Source organism: Gallinula chloropus (assembly GCF_964237585.1).
Source record: "Gallinula chloropus genome assembly, chromosome: 17".
Taxonomy (NCBI): Eukaryota; Metazoa; Chordata; class Aves; order Gruiformes; family Rallidae; genus Gallinula; species Gallinula chloropus.
The window spans coordinates 11,746,499-11,767,669 of NC_140102.1; the positions used below are offsets into that span (position 1 = coordinate 11,746,499).

At 54.8% G+C, this 21,171-nt stretch overlaps 1 protein-coding gene across 2 annotated transcripts in view; it reads left to right on the plus strand.

Moving 5' to 3' along the window:
- Positions 1-3,143: 3,143 nt before the first annotated feature.
- The window catches only part of MSI1 (musashi RNA binding protein 1), a gene marked incomplete at its 5' end in the record, with an annotated part of 29,992 nt that continues 11,964 nt past the window's right edge, over positions 3,144-21,171 (plus strand). The window contains 6 exons of one of the 2 annotated variants that reach the window (XM_084271963.1): positions 3,330-3,404; positions 3,666-3,706; positions 3,837-3,918; positions 4,032-4,116; positions 8,759-8,800; positions 10,493-10,585. In XM_084271963.1, the coding sequence (XP_084128089.1) occupies positions 3,346-3,404; positions 3,666-3,706; positions 3,837-3,918; positions 4,032-4,116; positions 8,759-8,800; positions 10,493-10,585 (402 nt within the window). Of the gene's footprint in view, positions 3,405-3,665; positions 3,707-3,836; positions 4,117-8,758; positions 8,801-10,492; positions 10,586-21,171 lie in introns of both variants that reach the window. The other variant, XM_084271962.1, reaches the window with a different exon arrangement.

The window sequence follows — 21,171 nt, forward strand, 5'->3', positions numbered from 1 at the left end:
CTGCTCTGTGCCCTACTCCTGCCCCAAGGCAGCACCTGCCAGGCAGGAGATGGCTGAGCAGCAGGTTCCCTTTGGGGCAGACACCTCGTGCATGGGATAGCACAGAGGTCTTGCATCAGCCTTTCCAGAGGGTCAGCATCCTTTCCAAAGCAGGCGTGAGCATCGCCGGAAGCCGCTGCCAGGGACTGGCGTTGCCCCCAGGCTGCCTGTGAAGCCAGGGTTAATCTCTTCCAGGTTTGCATGTCCAGCAAGGCAAATATTACAGAAATGATTTGAATTCCAGTTCCAGTTTGTTTATGAACTGTCCAAACTAAATGAAAAGTGAAACTTCTCGTAGCGCCGGAGTGCCACAGCCTCCTGGCCAGGGACAGGTCTGCAGGACACAATCTCTCCTTGAGCTGTGGATGAGGGAGGAAAAGAGGCGGCTTCTGCCCTGCCCCTCCCCTAACCTCCACTTTTTGGAACCTCCCTCTCACCATGAATAACTCCAGTGTGTGCCACTGGTGCCGGGCAGAGCTTTGCCAATCATCCTCCTCAGCAGGAAGTGGACATGATTTTGATAGTGTCACTCTACCACACACGAGACGCTGAATAGCAGCGAGAAAACTGAGCAGTTTTGTTAATCTCGCTGGTGTTTGGCAACCTCTCAGCAGCAGCCACAGAGGCACTACAGCTGTCTGTCTGCAGCCCCAGGAATACAATGCTGCATTATTTTATATTCAGCAGATCATCTTTCCAATCATAAGGTCTGGAATGTTTTATATATTTACTTCTCTGTGAGGGAAGCTTCCTACTGTCACTGAGCAACAGAGTTTTCCAAACCCACTGTCTCGTGCGTTACAGAGATAAACGAATCCATGTTCACAAAGCACTTTGGGGTCCTAAGGTGGAAATGCAAAATATCCCATGTATGTTTTGGACAGGGCCTTGGAATAAGTTACGTGGTACAGTGTCATTCCCAGTGATGCAAGTTCAACCACATCCTCCATTCAGATCCTCCCGAAGGCTTATGTTTTCCCCCTCTGACAGTCACAGATGTTAACTCATGTCGATCCTGTTCTCCCTTCACTTATTATTTCGGTGGAGAAAAAGAGAATAAAATAATAACCATAATGCAGAGAAAGATGCAATGAAGCGTTTTAACACCATGTCCTTCAGAAGGCTCTGCTCTCTCTCCCAAATAAAGCCCGTTTAAAATTACAGCAATGCACTGGTAGTAAACCAAGAGATGTTATCCTGTAGTGTGTCCAACACCCAGCTTTTGTTTCTTCCCCCCCCCCTTGTGTTTGATTAGCATTAGTACCGTGCAATTAGGTTGGGCAATTCTGGAGCATGAAAAGCTGTGCCAGGTGACTCGAACACATTAGTTCCCCCCTTTGGAGTATTTGCCATCCAAATCGACCAGCGCAGGTGCCAGGAGGCAGCGCAGCAGTGGCGAGTTTGGGCAGCGAGGCAGGCGGCAGCGGTGGCTTGCTGACAGCCCAGCGATCGGCCGGGTGTGCAGCTATCTCAGGGTGTATAAGGGGAGGTGGCTGGGATGCTGCCTCAGCACCGGCACTTCCCCTGGCAGGGCAGCCCTTCCCAGTCACTGCCAGCTGCAGTGCCACCTCTGCACAGCGTTATTTTCCTTTCTCTTCTGCACCAGCCCAGCTGCCTCTCGGGGCACCTCCACCCAAAGCGGTGACTTCAGCCCTGTGGAATGATGAGTTGGGTTGTTCTGGAGAAGCAGCTCAGCCTGGGCCAGTGGCGGCAGAAGCTGGGGCTGTGTACCTAATTTCCCAGAGGTGTTGGGTGTATTGCTGTGGCCCACTATGGGGCCAGGAGGTGGGATGGTGTCACTGACCCAGCTCAGGAAATGGAGTATGTGAATGGTGGTTTGGCAGAGCTAACGGGCAGAGGATGAGTTTAACTCAGCGTTGCAGCCACAGGCATCAGGATGAGCCTGTGTAACAAAAGATACTATTGCCAAGCACTGCTAAAACCAAAGTGTCCTGGTTCCTCTCCAGGAGGGAGATGAGGTGTGCTGGCAGGTGGAAAAGCAGTCATGAGAGAGGGGGAAGAAAGGTCAAATAAGAATGGCACAGCCGTGAGAGCTGTCAGTACCCTGTGCCAGGAGCAGAGCCAGAGATGTGTGTGTGTAGGGAGATATTTGGCAGTGCTGGCACACACACCTGGACCCTGCGATGCCCCTTGCCACGAGGGGCTCACTGTATCTGCCACCAGAGGCTTTACATACAGGTCTGTTCTGGTGCACCCCAGGTGGAAACAAGTGCCTTCACCGAGAGAGATGCCACAACTCTCACCTGACTCTAGCTTTAACAACCAGCCTTTCCATTGTTCCTCTCGGAGCTCCTCCAGCCACCCAGGCCGGGTTCCCGAGAGCAGAGGCAAGCAGTGCACAGACCTGCTCCAGGAGCCACCAACAAGCGGAGGAACTTGTGTGGCAGCGGAGAGGCTGGAGCCTGGCACCAGCCCATCTGCTCACCTGAACGGGCGAGAAGCTGCGCCGGGAGTCGGGGTCCAGCCCGACCCCCTCCCGGCCGAGAGAGCCGGCTGGGCTGCGCCTACCTGGCGCTGCGGGGGCTCCATCGCGGTGCCCGGCAGCAGCTTTGCTCGGAGCCCGCCGGCCAGCACTGCCCAGGCACCGCCGTGGGGGCGGCGAGGCCGAGCAGCCCCTGACCCCCGCAGGACCCCGCGGGCGGCGAGGGGACACGGAGGCACCGGGAGGGCGCCTTGGGTGCGGGCGCCAGGGCTCCCCGCTGCCCGGCTGGGGTACCGGGGCGAGTAGGGCAGCGCCGGTCCCACCTCTGAAGCGCCCTCGGCGGGAAGGGGACCGGTCCCGGGCCCTTCCCACGCCGGCTTTAACCCGCCCGGTGCCCGCTCGGCGGCAAGACAGCGGGGTGGGGGCTGTGTCCGGGCTCCGCCGCGGCGAGCCCAAAGCGCATCGGGTCAGGCCTGGCTCTGGCGCGGCGGGGCTGAGCCCGCCGCCCTTTGTCCGCCGCCCCGGGGCAGGTGCGGGCGGCGCGGCCGGGGACAAAGCGGCCGCGGGCTCCCGGGCTGCTCTCGCCGCGGCCGGGCGCGCTCCCCCGGCACGGTGCGGGCGCGGCTCCCGGCGCTCGGCCCCAGCGCCGCCGGCGGGTTTTATGCGCAGGGCGGCCGGCGGGCCGGCGGGGGTGGGAGGAGCCGGGCAGGTTGTGCCCGCCGGGCCCTCCTCCCTCGCTCCCTCCCCGCCCGGCGGAGAGGGGTCGGGGGAGGGGGCAGCATGGCCTGTCCGTCCGGCCCCTTTTCCAGCGCTCATCTGCCCCGGGAGTGCGGCGCCGCTCCTCGCAGGGAGAAGAGGTCCGAATGGAGACAGACGGCAGCCAGCCCGGCCTCGCCTCCCCGGACTCCCCGCACGACCCCTGGTACCGCCGTGGCCGCCGCCGGCCGGCCCCCCCCGCCCCCCCCCCCTCCCGCCCCCACCCCCCTCCCCGGTCCCGGCCGCGGCCGCCCCCTCCCCTCGGCTCTAGCCGGCCGGGCCGGGCAGGCGCGGCGGCGGCGGTGCCGCTGCCAACATGGCCGATCCGCGCCCTCCCCTCCCCGCCCGGCCCCGCCGCCGCCACCCCCGCGGGGCGCCGCGGCCCCCCGGCGCGGCCCCGCTCACGGGTCTCCCCTTCCTCCCGCAGCAAAATGTTCATCGGGGGACTGAGCTGGCAGACTACGCAAGGTGAGCGCCGCGGCGGCCCCGCACCTGCCGCCGGGGCCGGGGGTGGCGGGGCCGGGGCCGGGGCCGAGCCCGGCGGGGGCGGCGGGGCCGGGCCGGGCAGGGACACCCACGGTGGGCGCTGTGCTTGCAGAGGGCTTGCGGGAGTACTTCAGCCAGTTCGGCGAGGTGAAGGAGTGCCTGGTGATGCGGGACCCGCTGACAAAGAGATCCAGGTGAGAGGCCGGGCCCGCGCCTCCCTTCGCCCCCGCCGCGGCCCGGCCGCCACTTTAACCAACTTTCTCTGTTCTCTCCGCATCCCCTCTCCTGCCCGGGCTGCGGGGCTCAGGGGCTTCGGGTTCGTCACGTTCATGGACCAGGCTGGCGTCGACAAGGTCCTGGCCCAATCCAGACATGAACTGGACTCCAAGACGGTGAGATGACTTCTCTCATCTCAGGGGTGCGTTTGCCGGCGGAGCGGAGCGGCTGTGCTCGGAGCAGCCGTCGATCGCAATGTTTGATTTCCAGTTAGAGGTTGTAAACTATCGATTCTCAATCCGGATCGATTGGCCTCTTCTCTGTCCCACTCGGCAGCCTGGCTGCTTCCTGAGCGCCGGGCTCGCTGTCCACCCGGGGACGATGTCCTGGCGTGGGGTTTGCAGACCCCGGTGATGTTTTTTCCTCCCACCCATCAGCCCTAAGGCCTCTCCGAGGAGTGACCGTGGCCCTTTTGGAGCTGGGACACCTGAGCATGTTTGGGCCGAGGATTCACACCGGGAAATGGATGCGGTTGTGTTTGGGGAGCGGGGAGCCGCCCCTTCTATCCGCCCGTTGCTGAGCACCACTCCCTCCCCAGGGGTGCCGTTCCCCAGCACCCAGGCCCGGCTTCCCCTGGCCCTCCCCTCTGCCGGGAGCCCCTCGTGCTGTGTGCCCCAGAGACTCTCTGGTGGTTTCCCTGGGCAAAGTTTTTGTAACGGTCATGGAGGTTTAAGACTTTATTGTCTCCGAGTGTGGCCAGCACCCGCCCATGTGGGCCACTGCTGGCCTGTTGGAGCGGCCGCAGCTCTGTCCCTCGCTCTACAAGCAGGGGATGAGTAGGAGTCCTGGCTTGGGCCGGCAGAAAGGATTTGGTGGCTCCCTGGGTCGGTGTCCTATCGTGCCCGGTCCTGCCCTGCAAATCTGCGGCGCTCAGGAGATGTGCGGGCTGTTTCAGGGAGTGGGGGTGAGGTGTCTGAGTGGGAGGTCCCTTCTCTTTAGTTTTAGTGACTTGCCTTCCCCCGAATTCCTTTTCCCTATTGCTGCCCCAGGGTGAAGGTGAGGGTAGGGATGGGGGAGCAGCGGGGGCTGTGAGGGGGTGGCATGGTGAGGGAACGCCATCTGACTCTGGGCATGGGCTGCTGAGGAGTCCAAACGCTCAACTTTATTTCTTGCAGCGCATGGCTCGGGCGTTCGAGCCTTTATCTTGGCAGAAGAGAGAGGGCGGGAGAGCGAGACCCCCTTTCTTAGGGTTTACGGCGTGAGTTGCAGCGAGATTTATGTCTGTTCCTGTTTAACTGCCTGGATCGCTCCCTTTGATGTGCACAGGTCCTTCCTCCCCACGGGAGCTCCCGGTTAAACCTACCCCAGCCTTCCTGGCCAAGGCTGGGTCCCCAGGACTCCCAGCCCTCCTCTTTTCAGGAGTGATGTAAAGTGAGTTTTGCTCTGGGGGAGGGTTTTGGTAAGGACTTTTGAGGAGGGCCTGGGGCTTGCTTTTTTCTTTTTCTTTTTTTTCTTTTCTTTCCTTTCCCCTTTACTAGCCTGTGTAAATGCAGTGTCTGCTCAGCTAGTCCCATCATGAGCCTGTGGGCTGGCACACAGACCCCTCTTGGAAAGGCAAGTGATGGATGTCTGTTGTAGCACTAATTCTGAAAGCACTCTGGGGCTAGGAGCGGGCTGAAACCCATGGGTCTCCATTCTTCTCCCTGAATCACTGCTGCTGCCTGTGCGAAGCCGCTCCGCTGCCCGCTGTGCCACCCACGGGGACAGGGAGGGATGGGCAGGGGCGGACGGGCGGGTGCTGTGGGAGAACAGAAGGGCCTCGTGGCACAGGGCGCGTGGGGACCGGCCGGCCATTGAAATTCCCAGCTGCATCTGCTCTGCTCGCCCAGACGGCGCGGCAGAGAGAACGGGGGCAGTTCTACCCTTCCTTTGTTTGGAACTTCGATCCTCTCCCCTCTTCCTTTTTTAGTTTTTATTTCGTGTGCTTTTCAGCTGGGTCAGAGGTTTTGGGGTGCTTTGCCTGGTAGTTGCCGGGTGAGAGGTTGGTCCTGTGGTACCACATGGAGCCTTGCGTGTAGCTTCTCGCTGCCGGGCTGAAGGGCTCTGCTGTGAGTCATGGGTTACATGACACAAAACTCATCTGAAGCCTAATTTAGGGGTATAAGGAACTTTGCAGGAAAAGGCCTGGTGTCTCCTGGCCAGCTCCGTGTCTCCTGGCCGGCAGCGCTTGATAGACAGTGTCAGCCCAACTTGTTGCTTCATTGTTTTCTGATTCTTCCTACCCTGACGAGGGCCGTTGGCCCGATTCTCCAGGGAAACCTTGTGCTTTTCAGGCTCCTCTTTGTTTGTAAGCGAGATAGCAGCAGCCTACGGGGTTATTTATGGACATGCTTGATATGAGAATTGGCTTTGCAGTCTCAAGGTAAAAGACCGGGATGACTTTGTAAAGCTGCAGCTGGTGGCAGCCTTGAAGAGGGGTGCTGGGTCTCCCTGTCCTTTCTTTGTTGCCGTTGTGAGTTTTTGCTGGTTTGTGTTCTGCGGCGGAGGGAGCGACCCGCGGCGCTCGGGCAGGGCTGGCTAACGGAGCCAAGGTAGCTGTGGAGATGCCATGAATGTGCAGAGGTCTCGTGGGTCCTTCCCTGCCCTCCCCCTGCTTTGGGGCACCGACACCAGCCAGGTTAATGCAGGAGTTCTGTGACCTTGGCTACTAAATGGTGCTGTAGGTGGCCTGGGAGAGCGTTCCTGAGGAGCCCAGCTGGCCCACTGGTACACCTGTGCCATCAGTGGGGCTCCTTCTCCCCAAAGCCTTGCGACCTGAAGCTGTTTGTGCTCAAGTGACTTTCACTCACTGCAGCCTGATCCTGGGCTTTTTGTTTTTTGGATACGATCTGAGCTGTTCTGAATGCTCTTACTCTTAGCAGATTTCTATCTAGGCTTGTAAAAAGGATCTGTTACGTCAGCGGGTGACACTGAAACACAACTCCTCCGGGGCTATTTGTTTTAACACCAGAAACGAGGGAATAAGGTACCAGCTCCTTTCCTTTAATTAGAAGGACTCCAGCCACGGAGAAGCAGTCCAGTTCCAGTAACTTGAGTCCGGCACTGAACTTGCTCCCCTCTGCATGTTCCCAGGGCTGCCCCTGCAGTCGGTTGCCCCGGCCTCCCTCTACCTGCAACAATAGCTGGTTGTGCAGAAGAATTTGTTGAAATGACTGCCTGCTCCCTCCAGCCAGGAGGACGCGTTATCTCTGCCCAGTTGATCACACTCAGGGTAATGAGAAAATGAGGCTGAGCTTAGCATTGCTGAGTATGAAAGCATCTTCTTGGCAGGAGCTGAATGACACTGGCTGAGAAGTAAAAGACAGTAGATTATTGTTTTTGCTTATTATCTGCCATCAACCTCCTGGTCTCCTGCCGTCCCCTGTCCTCAGAATTCGCTGTGGGTGTCTGCACTAGCCAGGAAGCGGTGGGGGGGGTGTCTGCCTGTCTGTGTGGGGAGGGGAGGGACCATTCGGATGCCCTAGGGAGGCACCCCAGGGTATGCTAATCTGCCGGTGCCTGGAGCTGGGGAGGGAGGTTTATTTTTGAGTTTATTTGTGCTCTTCAGTTTTGCCTCTGTTTACTTACGTGCTGAGTTTATTTATGTTGTAGGCTGTGAGTCAGGATGGAGGTGGGGAAGGCAGGGAGAGGAGCCGGTGGAAGGGCGCAGGGAGGCCAAGCTCTGGGGCTCTGTGACAAGTGAAAGGACGTGGGACGGGAGGGCGGCCAGGCTGGAAAGCTGAACAAAGCAGCAAGGGGAGCTGGAGCAACACAGCTTCCTTTTGGGCTGTTTGAGCCACCAGGCTGATGGGACGATGCTCCGGGCTGCCCTTCCTGCTGCCTGGCTGAGTGTGGGGATGAGCTGGACCTGCCTTAACCACAGGTCTTTGTAAGCTGATTTGTAGGTCTGGATCATCCCCGATATGATGTAACTTTCCAGGAGTTGCTGTAAAAATAGGTTGTAAAGACCGAGGTGGTGGCTGAGGAGGAGAGGAGCCTTCGTGGGTGTTTTGGCTTGCAGCTGCATTAGTGTTGTCCTGGCTTTTGTGGTGGTGTGAGGCCAGTGCAGGCGCAGGCTCGGCCGTGCTGAGCCCAGCAGAACGCAGCACCTGGATGGCGGCAGGGTTACAGAGCAGCGGAACAGGCACAATGGAGAGCTCACCCTGCCGAGGGGCTGCATCGCCTCATTGTGTGCAGTGCAGCCCGGGGAGAGGGGCAGCTCTGCCCTGCGGCCTCCACAGCCTGTGTGGCTCTGGGCTCCTCTGTTCAATGTGTTGGCCTGTCTGCTCTTTTATCTTCCTCACCGTGTGTTTTGCAGGATGAAGTGTTTGGCTTTTTGTGTTCTGCCTCTTTTTTTCTTTTTTTTTTTGTCCTGTTACTACCCAAGTGAGCTCTGTATTTGTAGGGAGAGCAGAGGGGGAGAGCAAAAAGGCAGAAGAAAGCACTTCTAATACGAGGCCGGTGACGCAGGGCACCCAGGGGCAGGCTGAGTGGGAGGGTGCAGCTCAGCCTGTTAATCCCAGCATGTGATGGGCTCTCGGGTGCATCTGGCCAGAGATGGACCACTGCATGCTGGGACTTGTAGTCTCCCTGGATTACACCTTACCGAGAGGGAAAGATGTCTGCAGCCAGCTTGCTTTTGTGTACCTCAAGCTAGATTCTGTGGGTTTTTAGCAAGGTGCCACCTGGGCAGAGACAGCCGTGTGCATGGAGGAAACCCCGTGGCTGTAAATAGGCAGCAAAAGCATGCTGACCTGTTCTTCCCCACATCTCTTTCAGATTGACCCGAAGGTAGCATTCCCCCGCCGAGCACAGCCCAAGGTAAGTGCTGCAGGCAGCCCTTGCTGCTCCTAAGAGGGATGAAGTTTGTGGTGCTGAATCTTACCCCTCTGTGCAAGGTTGCCAGTGCATGCAGCAGAGTTGCTCTGTGGGGTTTGCTCAGGACTCAACCTGGAGTGGGAACTGCTGTGCTGCACCACCAGCACGATGTGCTGTGCTGTGGTACGTGTCTGTTGGGCTTCCACTGTGGCTCTAGGGGGTTGCCTGGCACTGGCAGAACCAGGAGTCCCTCAGTTGTGCCTTTGGAGATGCTAGTTAGAGCTGGTGAAATAAAGGTGAGCTTAGTCCTTGTGGGGCTACAGCTGGTGTCTGGGAGTTCCAGGCCTGAGGAGATACATCTCCACGCTGCCGTGTGATGCAAGGAAAGAGGCTCGTGTGTATGAATACGTGTATGGCAGGGATGGGGAGAAGGATTTAATTCTGTGAAAAGCCCTTGTGTGCTTCCGCACCAGAAAAGGCAGAAGGAGTTTGGTGTTGGGCCTTATCTACAGGAGGCTCTGGCACTGAAATGCACAGTTGCAGGAACTTTTTCCAGGCGTGCAGATAGAAACTTTTGACTGAGGATCTTGCCACAGGCTGGAGACAGTCTCTAGACTTTGGGTCTCCCTTTAATCTTTGGTCTTGAATGTGAGTTTTAAAGTTTAGAGTTCTATTCCAAGTGTTGTCATGTGAGAAAGAACTGGGGAGAAGCAGTGTCAAGAAGTGAAGAGGGAAGAGTTGACTGGTGCTGGGAGGGAAATAAGGGGAGATCAGGCACTGAGAACAATTGGTGAGCAGGTATCCCGAGTAACTGGAGCCAGGAAGCACATGGTAGGAATTGGGTTAATTCCATTAAGCAGTTTGGTGACAGAAGGTGCTTTAGTGTTAGAACGGGCTGCTCTCCAAGCCAGGGAATTGCTGCGGATTAGCCCTATGCTCCTTGGGGTAATTAGGACCATGTGTTCCTCTGAGAGCAGGGGTGTAGCCAAGCAGCTAAGGGGAGGATGCAGCTGGAGAGCTGGTTCAAAGGATGTTGGTGTGCCTCAGCCTGGCAGCAATGGCCCCTCTCAGGGTAGTTAGTTTTCTTCCTTGTCCCGTAGCATGAGTGACAAGGGGCAGAGGGATCTTCCCTTTGCCTTCTTGCAAAGGCAAAAGAGATTTAACTGAGAGTTGATCGGGCTCCATTTTGGTGATGGGGGAAGAGGTGCAAAATGAGGCTTAGTCCACGCAAGACTGGATGCCTTGTGATTTGCAAGCTCAGAGGGAGAAGCCTGGGGAGCCTACCTGCGCTGGCAGGCTCCTGGGAAGCAGAGCAGGCATCTCTGGAGGAGGCTGGCTGTGCAAAGTGGCAGGGCTGCAGGAAGAGCTGGAGGGCTGGGGAGGGGACAGCCATGCCCCGTGCCTCCGGGGTGGTGTGGAGGTGCCAAGAGAGTAGCAGCAGGCTGGCGAGGGGAGAGGCCTGTAAGGTGCTGTCTGATGATGAGGTGCTGGCTGGCCCCTGGCAAGCACGGTGGGGCAAGGGGAGAGTGTGCCTTGGGGTCTGGTGTGGGCCAGGCCTGCTGGCTGGGCCAGGCCTGCTGGCCGCGTTAGGCCTCGAGGGCTGGGACAGGCGCTGGAGGGGCAGCAGTGGCCGCTGGTCTCATTCTCCGCTCGTTTTGGATTTATCTGGTGAATTCTTGTCCTTCCCTTTTCCAGATGGTGACCCGAACGAAGAAGATATTTGTGGGTGGTCTGTCTGTGAACACTACTGTGGAGGATGTGAAGCAGTATTTCGAGCAGTTTGGGAAGGTGAGTCTCCTGAGGGGTATTGGATCAAAGCTGCTGTTTCTTGGGCAAAAAGGAGTTTTCTGAACTTCTGTAGAGGTGGGATTACAAGTCTGTGAGTCTTCTGCATGGGGGTTAAGTAGATGGAAGGTCAGTCACAGATGTGGAATGCCTATAATCGCCACAGCCAGTGATTCCTGCCCTGTGTTGGTTTGAAACAAAGAGTTTGTGCTTGTTCCTGGAGTCAGTAGGACCCAGGCAAAGGAATATGTTTTTAACATGTCTTTCCTATCCAGAGGCTTCTCATGGCATTTGGTCCTTCAGATGTGCAGTTTATTGAAACGCTGGGCTGTGGGTTTGTAGACACTCCTAACAGAGCAGCCGCAGTGTCAGACCCACGGCGTTCACCTGTTTCTAACTCTAAGCCTTGTGATTGATATTTCAGTAATCCTTTATTAAACTAAGCTTTTTGGTCCTGAGACTTCTCCTGCTGAGTCTTGGGCAAGCGGTGATGTTGGTTTTTTGGTGTTTGAAGAAAATTTGGCACTGTGGTTATCCCTTGCGTTGCTCCAGCTCTTCTGTGCCAGCTGGTGGCTCAGGGTAGGGCAGGCTTCTGTGGGTTGAAGTTGCTTGTGCCGTGGTCCATGAAAGCCTGGTGTGCAAACTGTGAGTTGGGACTGAACCTAGCTCAGCCTTGGCCCTTCAGTTCCCTGTCAGGAGGTTGTGAGCATCCCCTGCAGCAACCTCAGTAGTATTAGACTAAAGGATCCCAAGATTTTTAATGGGATTAGGAACTGAAGGGGATCAATGTGCTGAAATGATGAATGTGGTCACCTCTGGTGCAGGACGCTGTTGTTCAGTGGTGTTGTGTGCGTGGGTTTGCTGTTTGGGGCAGGAAATACTGGATTCTGTATCTGTTGGGACCTTGCTGCCTGGCTGGGGAGGACAGAACACAGTCTGCTGGGTGGTAATCTGGCCAGGATGTTGTTGATAGCATCATGGAATACTGAAAAAGGTCCTGCAAAGGGTGATGTTATGTTAAGGTACATTCATTGGTGAAAGGAAGGGGGGGGTTGTAAACAGTTTTGCTGTATTGTTGCCAATTTTGGCCAGAGAGGTTGGAGCAAGTGTTTTCTCAGTACCTTTGTTTGTTTCCTGAAGTCAAATCTGCATGTCCTGGGGTACTGCAAAGTGGGACTCCTTTGTATTTCTGTGGCAATAGCAAAAGTGGTCAGATATCCCCATGTTTGCAGGTTGTTAGCTCTGTGTACTTTTATTTTCTGTGAGAAATAAGCAAATTATTGTGCCACCAAGAGCTTTATTTGGCAGCACTAAAGGTGGTGCTGTCCGTGTGTCTGGGCAGTCTGAAGGTTGCTAGTTTGACTTGGATGTAATTCTGTGCTGCTGAAGGATGCATTTGATATGAAAACAAAATGTCTTGGGCATAATCCCCTTTTAACCTTAACAGTGCCTCTGCTAATCTGAAGCAGAAGCATGTCATGTAGACTGGGTTTACAAGCAGTTAGTTTCTCTTACTTTGAGAAGTTCTTTTGGGGTGTTATGTGTTACGTTCCTCCTGTGTAATGGTCACATGCTGAGAGGTGTCCTGACGTCAGAAGACTGGCAAGAACTGGTTGTGTTGGATTGTTTCCTTGGGACTGGGCAGAAGAAGGGAGAGTTCTGCATAGCTCAGTGCGATTCATTTCCCAAGAACCATCCCAGGCGACATCCTGTGCTTGAAATCTGCATGAGGCCGGTGCAGCTGGCCTCTCAGCTGTGGGAAGTTTCTGTGGGGAGAGGTCAGGGCTGATCAGATTGACTCTCGGGTTTTGGGGTAGTTTTCTGACTCAGCTGGCAGCTTCAGCTGAGGTGAGACTGCTCGGAGCTCTTGTATAAAGCATCCCTCGTGGCCTGTAACCGTCCTGCAGGATAAGCCTCAAGCAGCTCACTGAAGGTTAGGCCAGCTGTTTTCTGAGAAACCCCCTTCAGTCCACATGCAGGGGCAGTGGGAAGTGTGTTTTGAAGAAAAGCCCCCGTGTCCATCGGCTCTGGGGTTCTCCCATGTGCTGTTCTGTGGTTTCTAGGGCCGAGAAAAGCCTATTGCCTTCAGTTTCAGATGTGACTCATGGAGAAACAAGATTTTGGTAGACAGGCTCTTCTGGTGTTAGTTTATGATACTCTGGGGTCTCCTAGCTTCCAGAGGATCCCTTCTTCAGAGGTGCTCTGGGCTCCTTACTCTGATCTTCATCTCCTCCATTTATGGCATCTTTGAATGAGAGGTGGCGAAGCTTCAGTTGTGTCATCCTCATCTTGGAAAGCCTCTCTGAAAAAAATCTTTTCTGAGTAATTTGGGCCAGTACTTCTGGAATTGGGTAGGGACTGTCTGAAAAGGAATTGTTAAGGATGCACTTCTGAAGCATTTCCGTGGAGGATTTATCCACTGAAGAAATGGCTTTGTCTGCCTTCCCTCTTCTTCACAGCCCCACAGTTTTCAAGGATCTGATGGGAGAAAAAAAATCTTTCCTCTTTCCCCGTCTGTCCAGGGAGGCATGGGAATGCATAGAGCCTAGAGGAGAGAGCAGGGAGCACCAAGCCATCTTGTCGTGATTCCTTGACATCAAGGCACCAGGTTACTGGGGGCTGGTGGAGTGTGACTTCTAGTTTATCTATCTTTGAGAATCCAGTGGCAAGCTCCAGTTTGGATCTCAGCTTCAGGGAGAGATCATCCTCTGTTTCTGAGGACAAGGGAGTATAGACTGATTGAGTGGGTTTTGCATGAAGGTTATCTTCTAGGTAGCCCTCAGGCTGCAAGCCTAAGAGTGTGTTAGATTTACCACCACTTAAGGCCTTTAAATTAGGATAGATGCTTTTTGAGAAAGACATTTTAGTCCAGACAGAAAGGATGCACGTGCTGTAGGAATTACAAGAGGAAGTGCTATGGCCTGCAGCACAGACAAGGTCAAATTAGATTATCATAATGTTCTCTCTGGTCCAAATCCGTGAACTGCAGCTCACAAGTCTACCAAGGTAGCTAGTGTGGGTGTGTGTTGGGTCAGGAACAACACACCTTGTGTGCCCATTAGCAGGGAAAAAAGTGTCCCTTTGGTTGGGCTGGCAATGAAATGGTTCCCCATTTCAGAAACTGAAATTCCCGAGTCTGATTTTTCTATTTTGGGCATTTCTGCTTACGTTCCTATTTTCCTTCTGTGTTCTTTCCTTGCCATGTCCCAAATCTCTCAGCTTTGTAAAATGGAAGTGGCAAAAGAAAACTGAAAATGTGTGAGGAGGAAATCCACGAGTATTACCTAGGGATAAAGGAAGAAAGGGAGAGCCTAGCACCCCAGTTCTTCATAGCAAAATACATGGTTTTAACAGGCACAAAAGGTGAGGCTTCAAAGAGGATCCCAAATACAGTGCGAGTTTCTTGGCTTCAAAGAAGGATCACTTTTTCCTTCCAAAACTGTGAATGAAAGCTATGGACTGCTGTCTTCCTGAGGAATAAAATACAAAGGGTTTTGGTTTTGGGCTTGGGTTTTTTTTTTTAGTATCGATAGAGACTGAGAAGTGCTCTCAAGCTGGCTGTGGTTTGTCAGGTGCAGCTGGTAGGGCTTTGAACATAGTGGGATCTCTAGGAAACACTTCTGGCTCCAGAAGTCGAATCTCTCTGAGATGCAAGCTGAGGCCATGGACATGCTTTCTAAGGGAGATTAGTTGTTCAACTGTAGGACAGAAGTCCTGGAAAGAATTGCATTTGCAGTATGTGTAGCCAAGTGTCTTGGCTTAAGTTGGATGGTGTTGGAGATCTTTCGACTGCACAAGGAAGTATTTCAACAGCCTCTTTCCATTCAGGCTTCCACCCTCACTGAAACCTGAAACAGGGAGGAGGAAGATACCTTGCACCTACCACCTTGGGCGTAACTAGTCCTCTGTGTACTTCAGTGCATATGAGGATGCTGCAGAGAGGCTCAAGTCCTAGCTTCCTCCTTTTCTATTTCAACCTGTGGGACAGAACAGGATGCTCTGGGGGGAGAAGGGGTTGTCCATCAGATTAATTTCTTTTCACCTTTGGGTAAACAAGGTTATTTGTTTCAAATTATTACTGAACATACTCAGATTATTTTTCTTTTTCAAGGGTTGGTCTGATGAGGTTTTGCAGTAGAGAAAGTCAAATAAATGGCATGATAGGTGACTTAGAACAAGTAAGGTCTTTTTGCCATGGAGCTTATCTAAGCTGTGAAATCTTTTCCCCAGGATGTCGTTGCTAAACTTTGCACAGGCTCCAAAATGATCTGACAAATTCATGGAAGGCCTTTTAAACACACAGGCACCCCTTTGGGTTCAGGAAATCCCCAAATCACAAATGGCTGCATGGAGTATTCTGGGGTCTGTGTTGTAATGCCCTTGCTTTGCCTTTGTGTTCTTCTAAAGGTGTCTGTTGTTGGTTGGTATCTTGGGGGTGTTGGGCAAGACATGCCTCTGCTGTAACTTGGTGCAGCCAATTGGGGTTTTTTTTTGTCCTTTGAAGAGAAGTTGGTCCTTTCAGAAACCAGAAGTGCAGAGGGACCTGAAGAAATGGGGGTCTGGACCCAGTTCAGGTATTGGAGCTCAGGGTTTTCTTGTGTGTTTTTGCACTGGGTGAAGCAGAAGTGCAAGAAATAAATTTAGAATGTCGTCTTTGCATGACTCACTCATCAGCTGTGGCTCCAAGGCTGCTTGAGAAGTGCTTAAAACCAGTCTGCCCCTCTCCCTGGGCCTGCAGGTGATCTGCCTGTGTGGATGAGTCGGTCACGAAAGCTTGGCCTCTCTGTGAGGCAGATCATGCCTGGAGAGAGATCTGCTCTCTAAAAATATCCTGGAAGCAAACAAGGAAAAAGGTCTGCCAAGGTCTGAAGGCGATTCTGACCTTTAGGCTGCCATCTAATACACAGGCCAAATCCTGGGCTGTTTGCATGGACACGTGCTGAGATCTCTTGGGCAACAACTCCAGTCTTGTTCTGAGCAAGAGAAAACCACTGCATGTGAGGCCCTGGAATGTGATGAAGGTTTGTGTGTCTGTCACAAATGCATATTCATGTACACCTGCCAGAAAAATGGTGTGGTTGACTTGGGTATGTGAGTTTTCCCTGCTGACTAATTGGAGAACCTTTAGATACTGATGGGGAGTTTCTTTAGAGGAAGACTTGTTCCTGTGCTTATGGTGGGCGTGATTTCCCTCACTTTGGATCGGAAGAATGTTAATTAATTAATCCTTAATCTGCTGCTTTCTGGAAGTTTCGGGGATCAAAGCTACTTGTCAACCTGCTGTGGATTTCCAAACTGGATTTTTGGATTTTCTTCCACAGATCAGAGGGCAATTTATGCAAATTCTCACATGTAACATGGTTGCAATGAACAGATGGGGAGGGGAGGAGAAGGGGAATCTGATCACCTCTCTTGCGGCAGTAGGCAGTTTGGCTCCTGGTAACAATGCCACTGGAACAAAGGGTTCTCTGTGCTCCGCATCTGGTAGGCAGAGCGCCAAAAATACTGTAGCAGCAGTGGTCATTCGGGGCTTGGGTGGCTCAGATGATATTTGCCAGGTGCCTGTGGTGCAGGAGCGCACAGGAACACCTGGGCAGGCTGTCCTGCTCACCTGTGGCACAGAGTGGGCTCTGTCCCGTGGTCCAGTCTCATTCCCAGAACGTTGAGAGCAGCTCTGCAGAGCAGGGTGAGAAGGGTGGTCCTGGTGCCGTGTGGGTGCAGCCCAGCTCCCTGGAGCCACGCAGTGGGCCCATGTGTACTCCTCTCCAGATTGGCCTGTCCTGTCTGAGCAGCTGGTAGAACCACACATGGGTACTGATGGCCAAGGTGCTTCTGGATTGTTTTGGTTTTCATTCCCCATCTTGAAGCTGGCTGGGCAGTTACTCTTCAGCTGGCTTGTTCTACCACTATGTTGCCATGGCTCCTTCTAGGACCAGCCAGACATCTTTAGTTGCTGTTCAGGTGGAAGTCGCCTGTTTCTGCAAAGCCTTTGCTTGAGTATTTACAACTGTCATCAAGGTCTGCCTCTGTAGAAGTGCATTCAGTCTTTCTCATCACACTTGTGTTGGAAATTTTAGTAGCATTTTTTTAAGCATTTTTTTAATCTGCATGAGGCTGTCATTCTCTTCCTCCTTCGCAGACACCTGTGACTGTCCCAGGAAGATTGAAAGGTATTAAGAGTAGGAGTGAGCCACTGAAAAAGAAAACCAGGGCCTTTTGGCCAGGGCCAGGCAGAGCGTACTGTGGTCTGGTTTGGTATGAAATGCCAGCTCACATCTGTGCACCCGAGTACCTTGGCTAGGCTGAAGGCTGCTTTGGTGGACAACGTCTCTGTGAGACTGTGACTGTCACTTTCCCTTCCTGTCACCACCACGCTGCTCTCATCAAAACCAGGTGCTGGTTTGAGAGTGACCAGTCTCTCCTTTTAGGAGGGTGCTGCCTGCTGCCCTCCCACAGGGCTTGGCCAGGGCAGATCCATGGAGGATTAGAAGAGCTTCCTCCCCACGGACAAACCTTTTTTCACTTTCTGAATGTGTTACCTCCATTGTGCCAAAACCTTTCTCTATCTTCCACTCCTGTTTGGTTTAACAAAGCTGGAGAGAGCCACTGGAAACACAATTGAGAGGAGGGGATGTTGGACAGCTTGAGTTTAAGCCCCAGGGGTGTGGTGCCTACCCCCTGAACTACCAAGGACCTGCCATAGAAGCTGCCTCCTGCAGTTGGTTTCCTTGGGAAGGACACAGCTAGACAGCAGGAATCGCTGCTCTTGGGGCTCCCTCTATTTTCCTTGATATTTGTGACCCTTGTGGCTAAACATGGGGAGAGACACCGTTCCTCAAAATTAACAAACCTTGAACTTCTAACTTCAAATGTTGGATCACTGCAGCCTAGACCAGCAAGTTACAGAGTTCCCTGGGAGAGAGCCTTGACCACTAAGCTAAACAGTTTTCTAGTAAAGTGATCTGCTTCTTTGACTATGTTTAAAGAATTGAAACAAATATTTATTCAAGGGGGGTTGGGAGAGAATGGGGAGAAAGACAATTCACCAGGCAAAAAGGCCTTTGTTAAAAGTACAGTTATGATCATAGATTATTTCCACACCCTATTGAAAACGAACTCAGGGCTGTTTTCTGGCGCTCAGGTGCTGTTTTCTGGCGCTCAGGTGCTGTTTTCTGGCGCTCAGGTGCTGTTTTCCACGCACTTCTCCATCCAGCTCTTGGGTAGTTGATGTGTTTTGCCTCTGCCATTCATTGGGAAGTGGCTGGAGGTGGCAGCTCCCCTCCTGTCCCTCTGGGGGACGCAGACCCCCTTCCCACCTCTCTTTCCTCTCTTCCCAAACATCCCTGTCTCCGAGTCCCCTCGGTCCCTCACAGCCTGCTCAGCCCAGGCCTGCTCCCTCCCTCGGGGGGTGTGTGAGGCAAGATGGCGGCACCTCCGTCCCGCCAGAGGCAGGGCCGGGAGGGGGACGCAGTCGATGCGGGAGCGGCTCTCGCAGTGAGACCGGTGTCCTTGCGGCGCGAACGCCCTGCCTGCGACAGAGGCTCGCCTGTGGCGGCCTGCGGGAGGGCACCGGAGGGCGGCCGCGGGCCCCCGGCCGCTGCCCTCCCGCAGACCCTCACAGGCCGCGGTCTGTGTGAGGGCGCCGCCGCTGGCGGGGCGGGCGCAGCGGGGCGGCTTTGTGCGCGGCGCTAATCCGGGCGGCAGCTGCTATTGGCGGCCGCGTTGCCGTGGCGACGGCCCCGCCGGCGGCCGCCTTTGTTGGGGCCCGGCGCGGCCCAGCCGGGAAGGGCCCGGGGCGGCGCGGAACGGGAGGGGTGTATGTGTCTCGGTTTGTCGCCACAATAGGTGCCCGCCGTGGGGCTGCTACTCATGCTTGGCCGTGGCTGCCGGGTCGGCGCGGAGCCGGTTTCACCCCTGCCTGGGAGAGCCGGGGCCGGGAACCTCCATCCCCGTGCTTCGTGTGAGGGTTCGCCCGGGTGTTTGGGTGGTGCCTTTGCCTCAGGGAGTCCTCTGAGTTGAGGCAGCTGGTTCCCATCTCCTCACCTGGGTCTCCAGGAGGGGAGGTGATGGCAAGAGCTAGGAGGGATGTGGCATGAGGCCAGAGCCCGTGGTGCTGGAAATGGCTGCTCCCTGTGTGTGCCTTCCTCCCAGCTCTGTGGGGTGCTGCCGTCTGCAGCCCATCCAGCTGGCCCTTGCAGGCTCCAGCACTACCTTTGCCTGGGTTGCAGGGCCCTGCTTTGCCTCAAGGCAAGGGCTGCCTGCTGTCTGAGCTACCCGACTCAGCTCACCTGTTGCCTTGGAAGGACAGGAGAAGATGCTCATATATAGGTTTTGTTGGCAATAAAAGTCACCAGTTGTAGCTATACACAAGAGTTGGAGCCCTAGAGTTGAGTGAGTAGAGTGAGGCTATTTCACATGTTGTGTTCATGGCAAGGAACAGCTTTCAAATAGACTATTTGTGTTACTGTCAGTGGTTTTGCAAGATAAATACGTTTTGGGGTTCTGGGTAGGCACCTGGTCTCAAAGCACCAGCAGAAACTGGGAAGAAGGCTCAGAGGGAGAAAGGCTGCAGGTTTTCTCTAGGCATACGGAGCGTGGTTTGGGATGAAGCAGTTGTATGTCTCAGCTATGAGTGCTTGAGTGCTGCAGGTGCAGTCATCCATTGCCCAGGACATGGCTGTGAGGTGTGTTTTTGTGTGGACATGTGCTTTGCCACTTGGCAGCTGCTACCACTTTCCAAGCTCTGGGGAAGAAGGAGTTGTTGCTGGGGCTGGTCGGACAGAGTAAGTCATCAGCTGGACTGTGGTTGTCCTTGCTGAGTGTATTTTTCTCTTGTCCATCTCTCACTGTGATGGGTTTGTGGGCTCCAGCTTTCTGAGTTGAGGGGGAGCACTGCCACAGAGTGCTACTGACATAGCTTTCTCCCAGTGTTTACTGGGGAGGAGGACAGCGATGTCCCCAGCTTTTCTGAGAGCTGGATGGAAGAATAGGTCTAGCTTAAAAAACAAAGGCAGTAAACTGTCTTGAAATATTTTTAAGCCACATCAGGTTTCCCCCCAGCACATCACAGTTGTGCTGCCACTGTGAAGGGAAATGGTGCAGGAGGAGAAGTGAGCAGTGATGGGGAATGGCAGCGTGATGAGTTGTCCTAGCCCCCAGCTCCCCGACTGCCTTGGGAAGCTGCTGAGGAGTTGCTTTGGGTCTGTGTGAAGTCTTACATCCCCCATGGCTCTGACTGGCTGTCTGGCTCATTTCTCACGTGTGTGTTGACTTGATGGAGGGAGTCTGAGCCGGGACGGTAAGATCCTGGGATGAGTAGGAGCCAGGTTGTCTGTCACCTGGCTCTTGTGGGGTGGACATGTTGGACAGGCCCAAGGGCATTAAAGGTGATCAATCTCTGCTTGTGGTAGCACTGAAAACACTGGCAGGGGCTCCTTCAGCCTTCATGGCACTGAGGTGAAGCTGTGTCTGGGGGTGGCTGAGGAAAGGACCCCTCTCCCTTCCCTGACTGGGGCTGTGGGCTCACCCAAAGTGGAGGCAGTAGCTGCCTGTGCTGGGCTCTGGGCAGCACTTTGCCTTCACCAGCAGGCTGCTCCTGCATAGGCAGCAATACAGATGTTTCCCTGGGACAAGACAAGGGAGTAATCCTTCCATGGAGTCAGGGGTGCATGGGGCTCACTTCTCAGGGAGTGACTGTCTCGTATTGAGGAGGAGGAGAAGGAGAAGGAGGGCTGGGGCAGCTGCTGGCCAGAGACTGCTGCCGCCTCCCCTGAGCACTTGCATGTCCAGTTTCATAATCGGATTAAGGCAGTGGTATTAGTGAGGAGGGATGGGTCAGTGGGACAGGTTTACACTGGGGCTTACACGGAGGGGATTGAAGTGTATTTTTTAACCCTGTTCGGCCTGACCTGGGGAGTGGTGCAGATGCAGCTCTGCAAGGCAACACCCAGCGGGAAGATGGGGGGAAAAGTGGCACCAGGCGGTGATATGCTCGCCGGGGAGGAGAGCAGCCCCAGGCCGGCTGGGGGATGGGATCCAGCCGCCCCTCCCCCCGGGAAGGCAGCCCTGCTCAGGCCTTGCAGTAAATTTGCTCTAATTACAGCCTCCAGCAGTGGGAAACCTCACTTAGAGGAAAGGCTCCTCTGGGGTGGGGGTGGGGGCGCCTCCCAGCTTTCCCAGGCAGGCTCTGTTGTCTGAGGCCTCCGCTTCCCCTGTCGCTGGGAGGCCCCTTATTCCTCTCCCCTCTCCAGCTTTGCTTCTCTCCCCCCCTTTAATTCTCCTGTCCTTTGAGGCCGGGATTTGGGAACAATGCCTTCCCTGCTCCTTGCCCCCCGGCTGGAGCCGCAGGCAAACAATTGGGGTCGCTTGCTGCCAGGGGCCGGGCCGAGGGGCTCAGCCCAGCAGCACCTGCCCTGGGCTGGTGGGGGGACGGTGCTGATTGCGGCTCAGGGACATGCCTGGGGTGGTAACTGGTGCCTGTGTTTCCTTGGGGATGCAAGGTCTCGATCCCTTCGGGTTTGGGGAGGCCCAGGAAGCTCTGTGCTTGTGTCAGAGGATGCTCATGGCAATAGCAATAATCTGATCTGCAG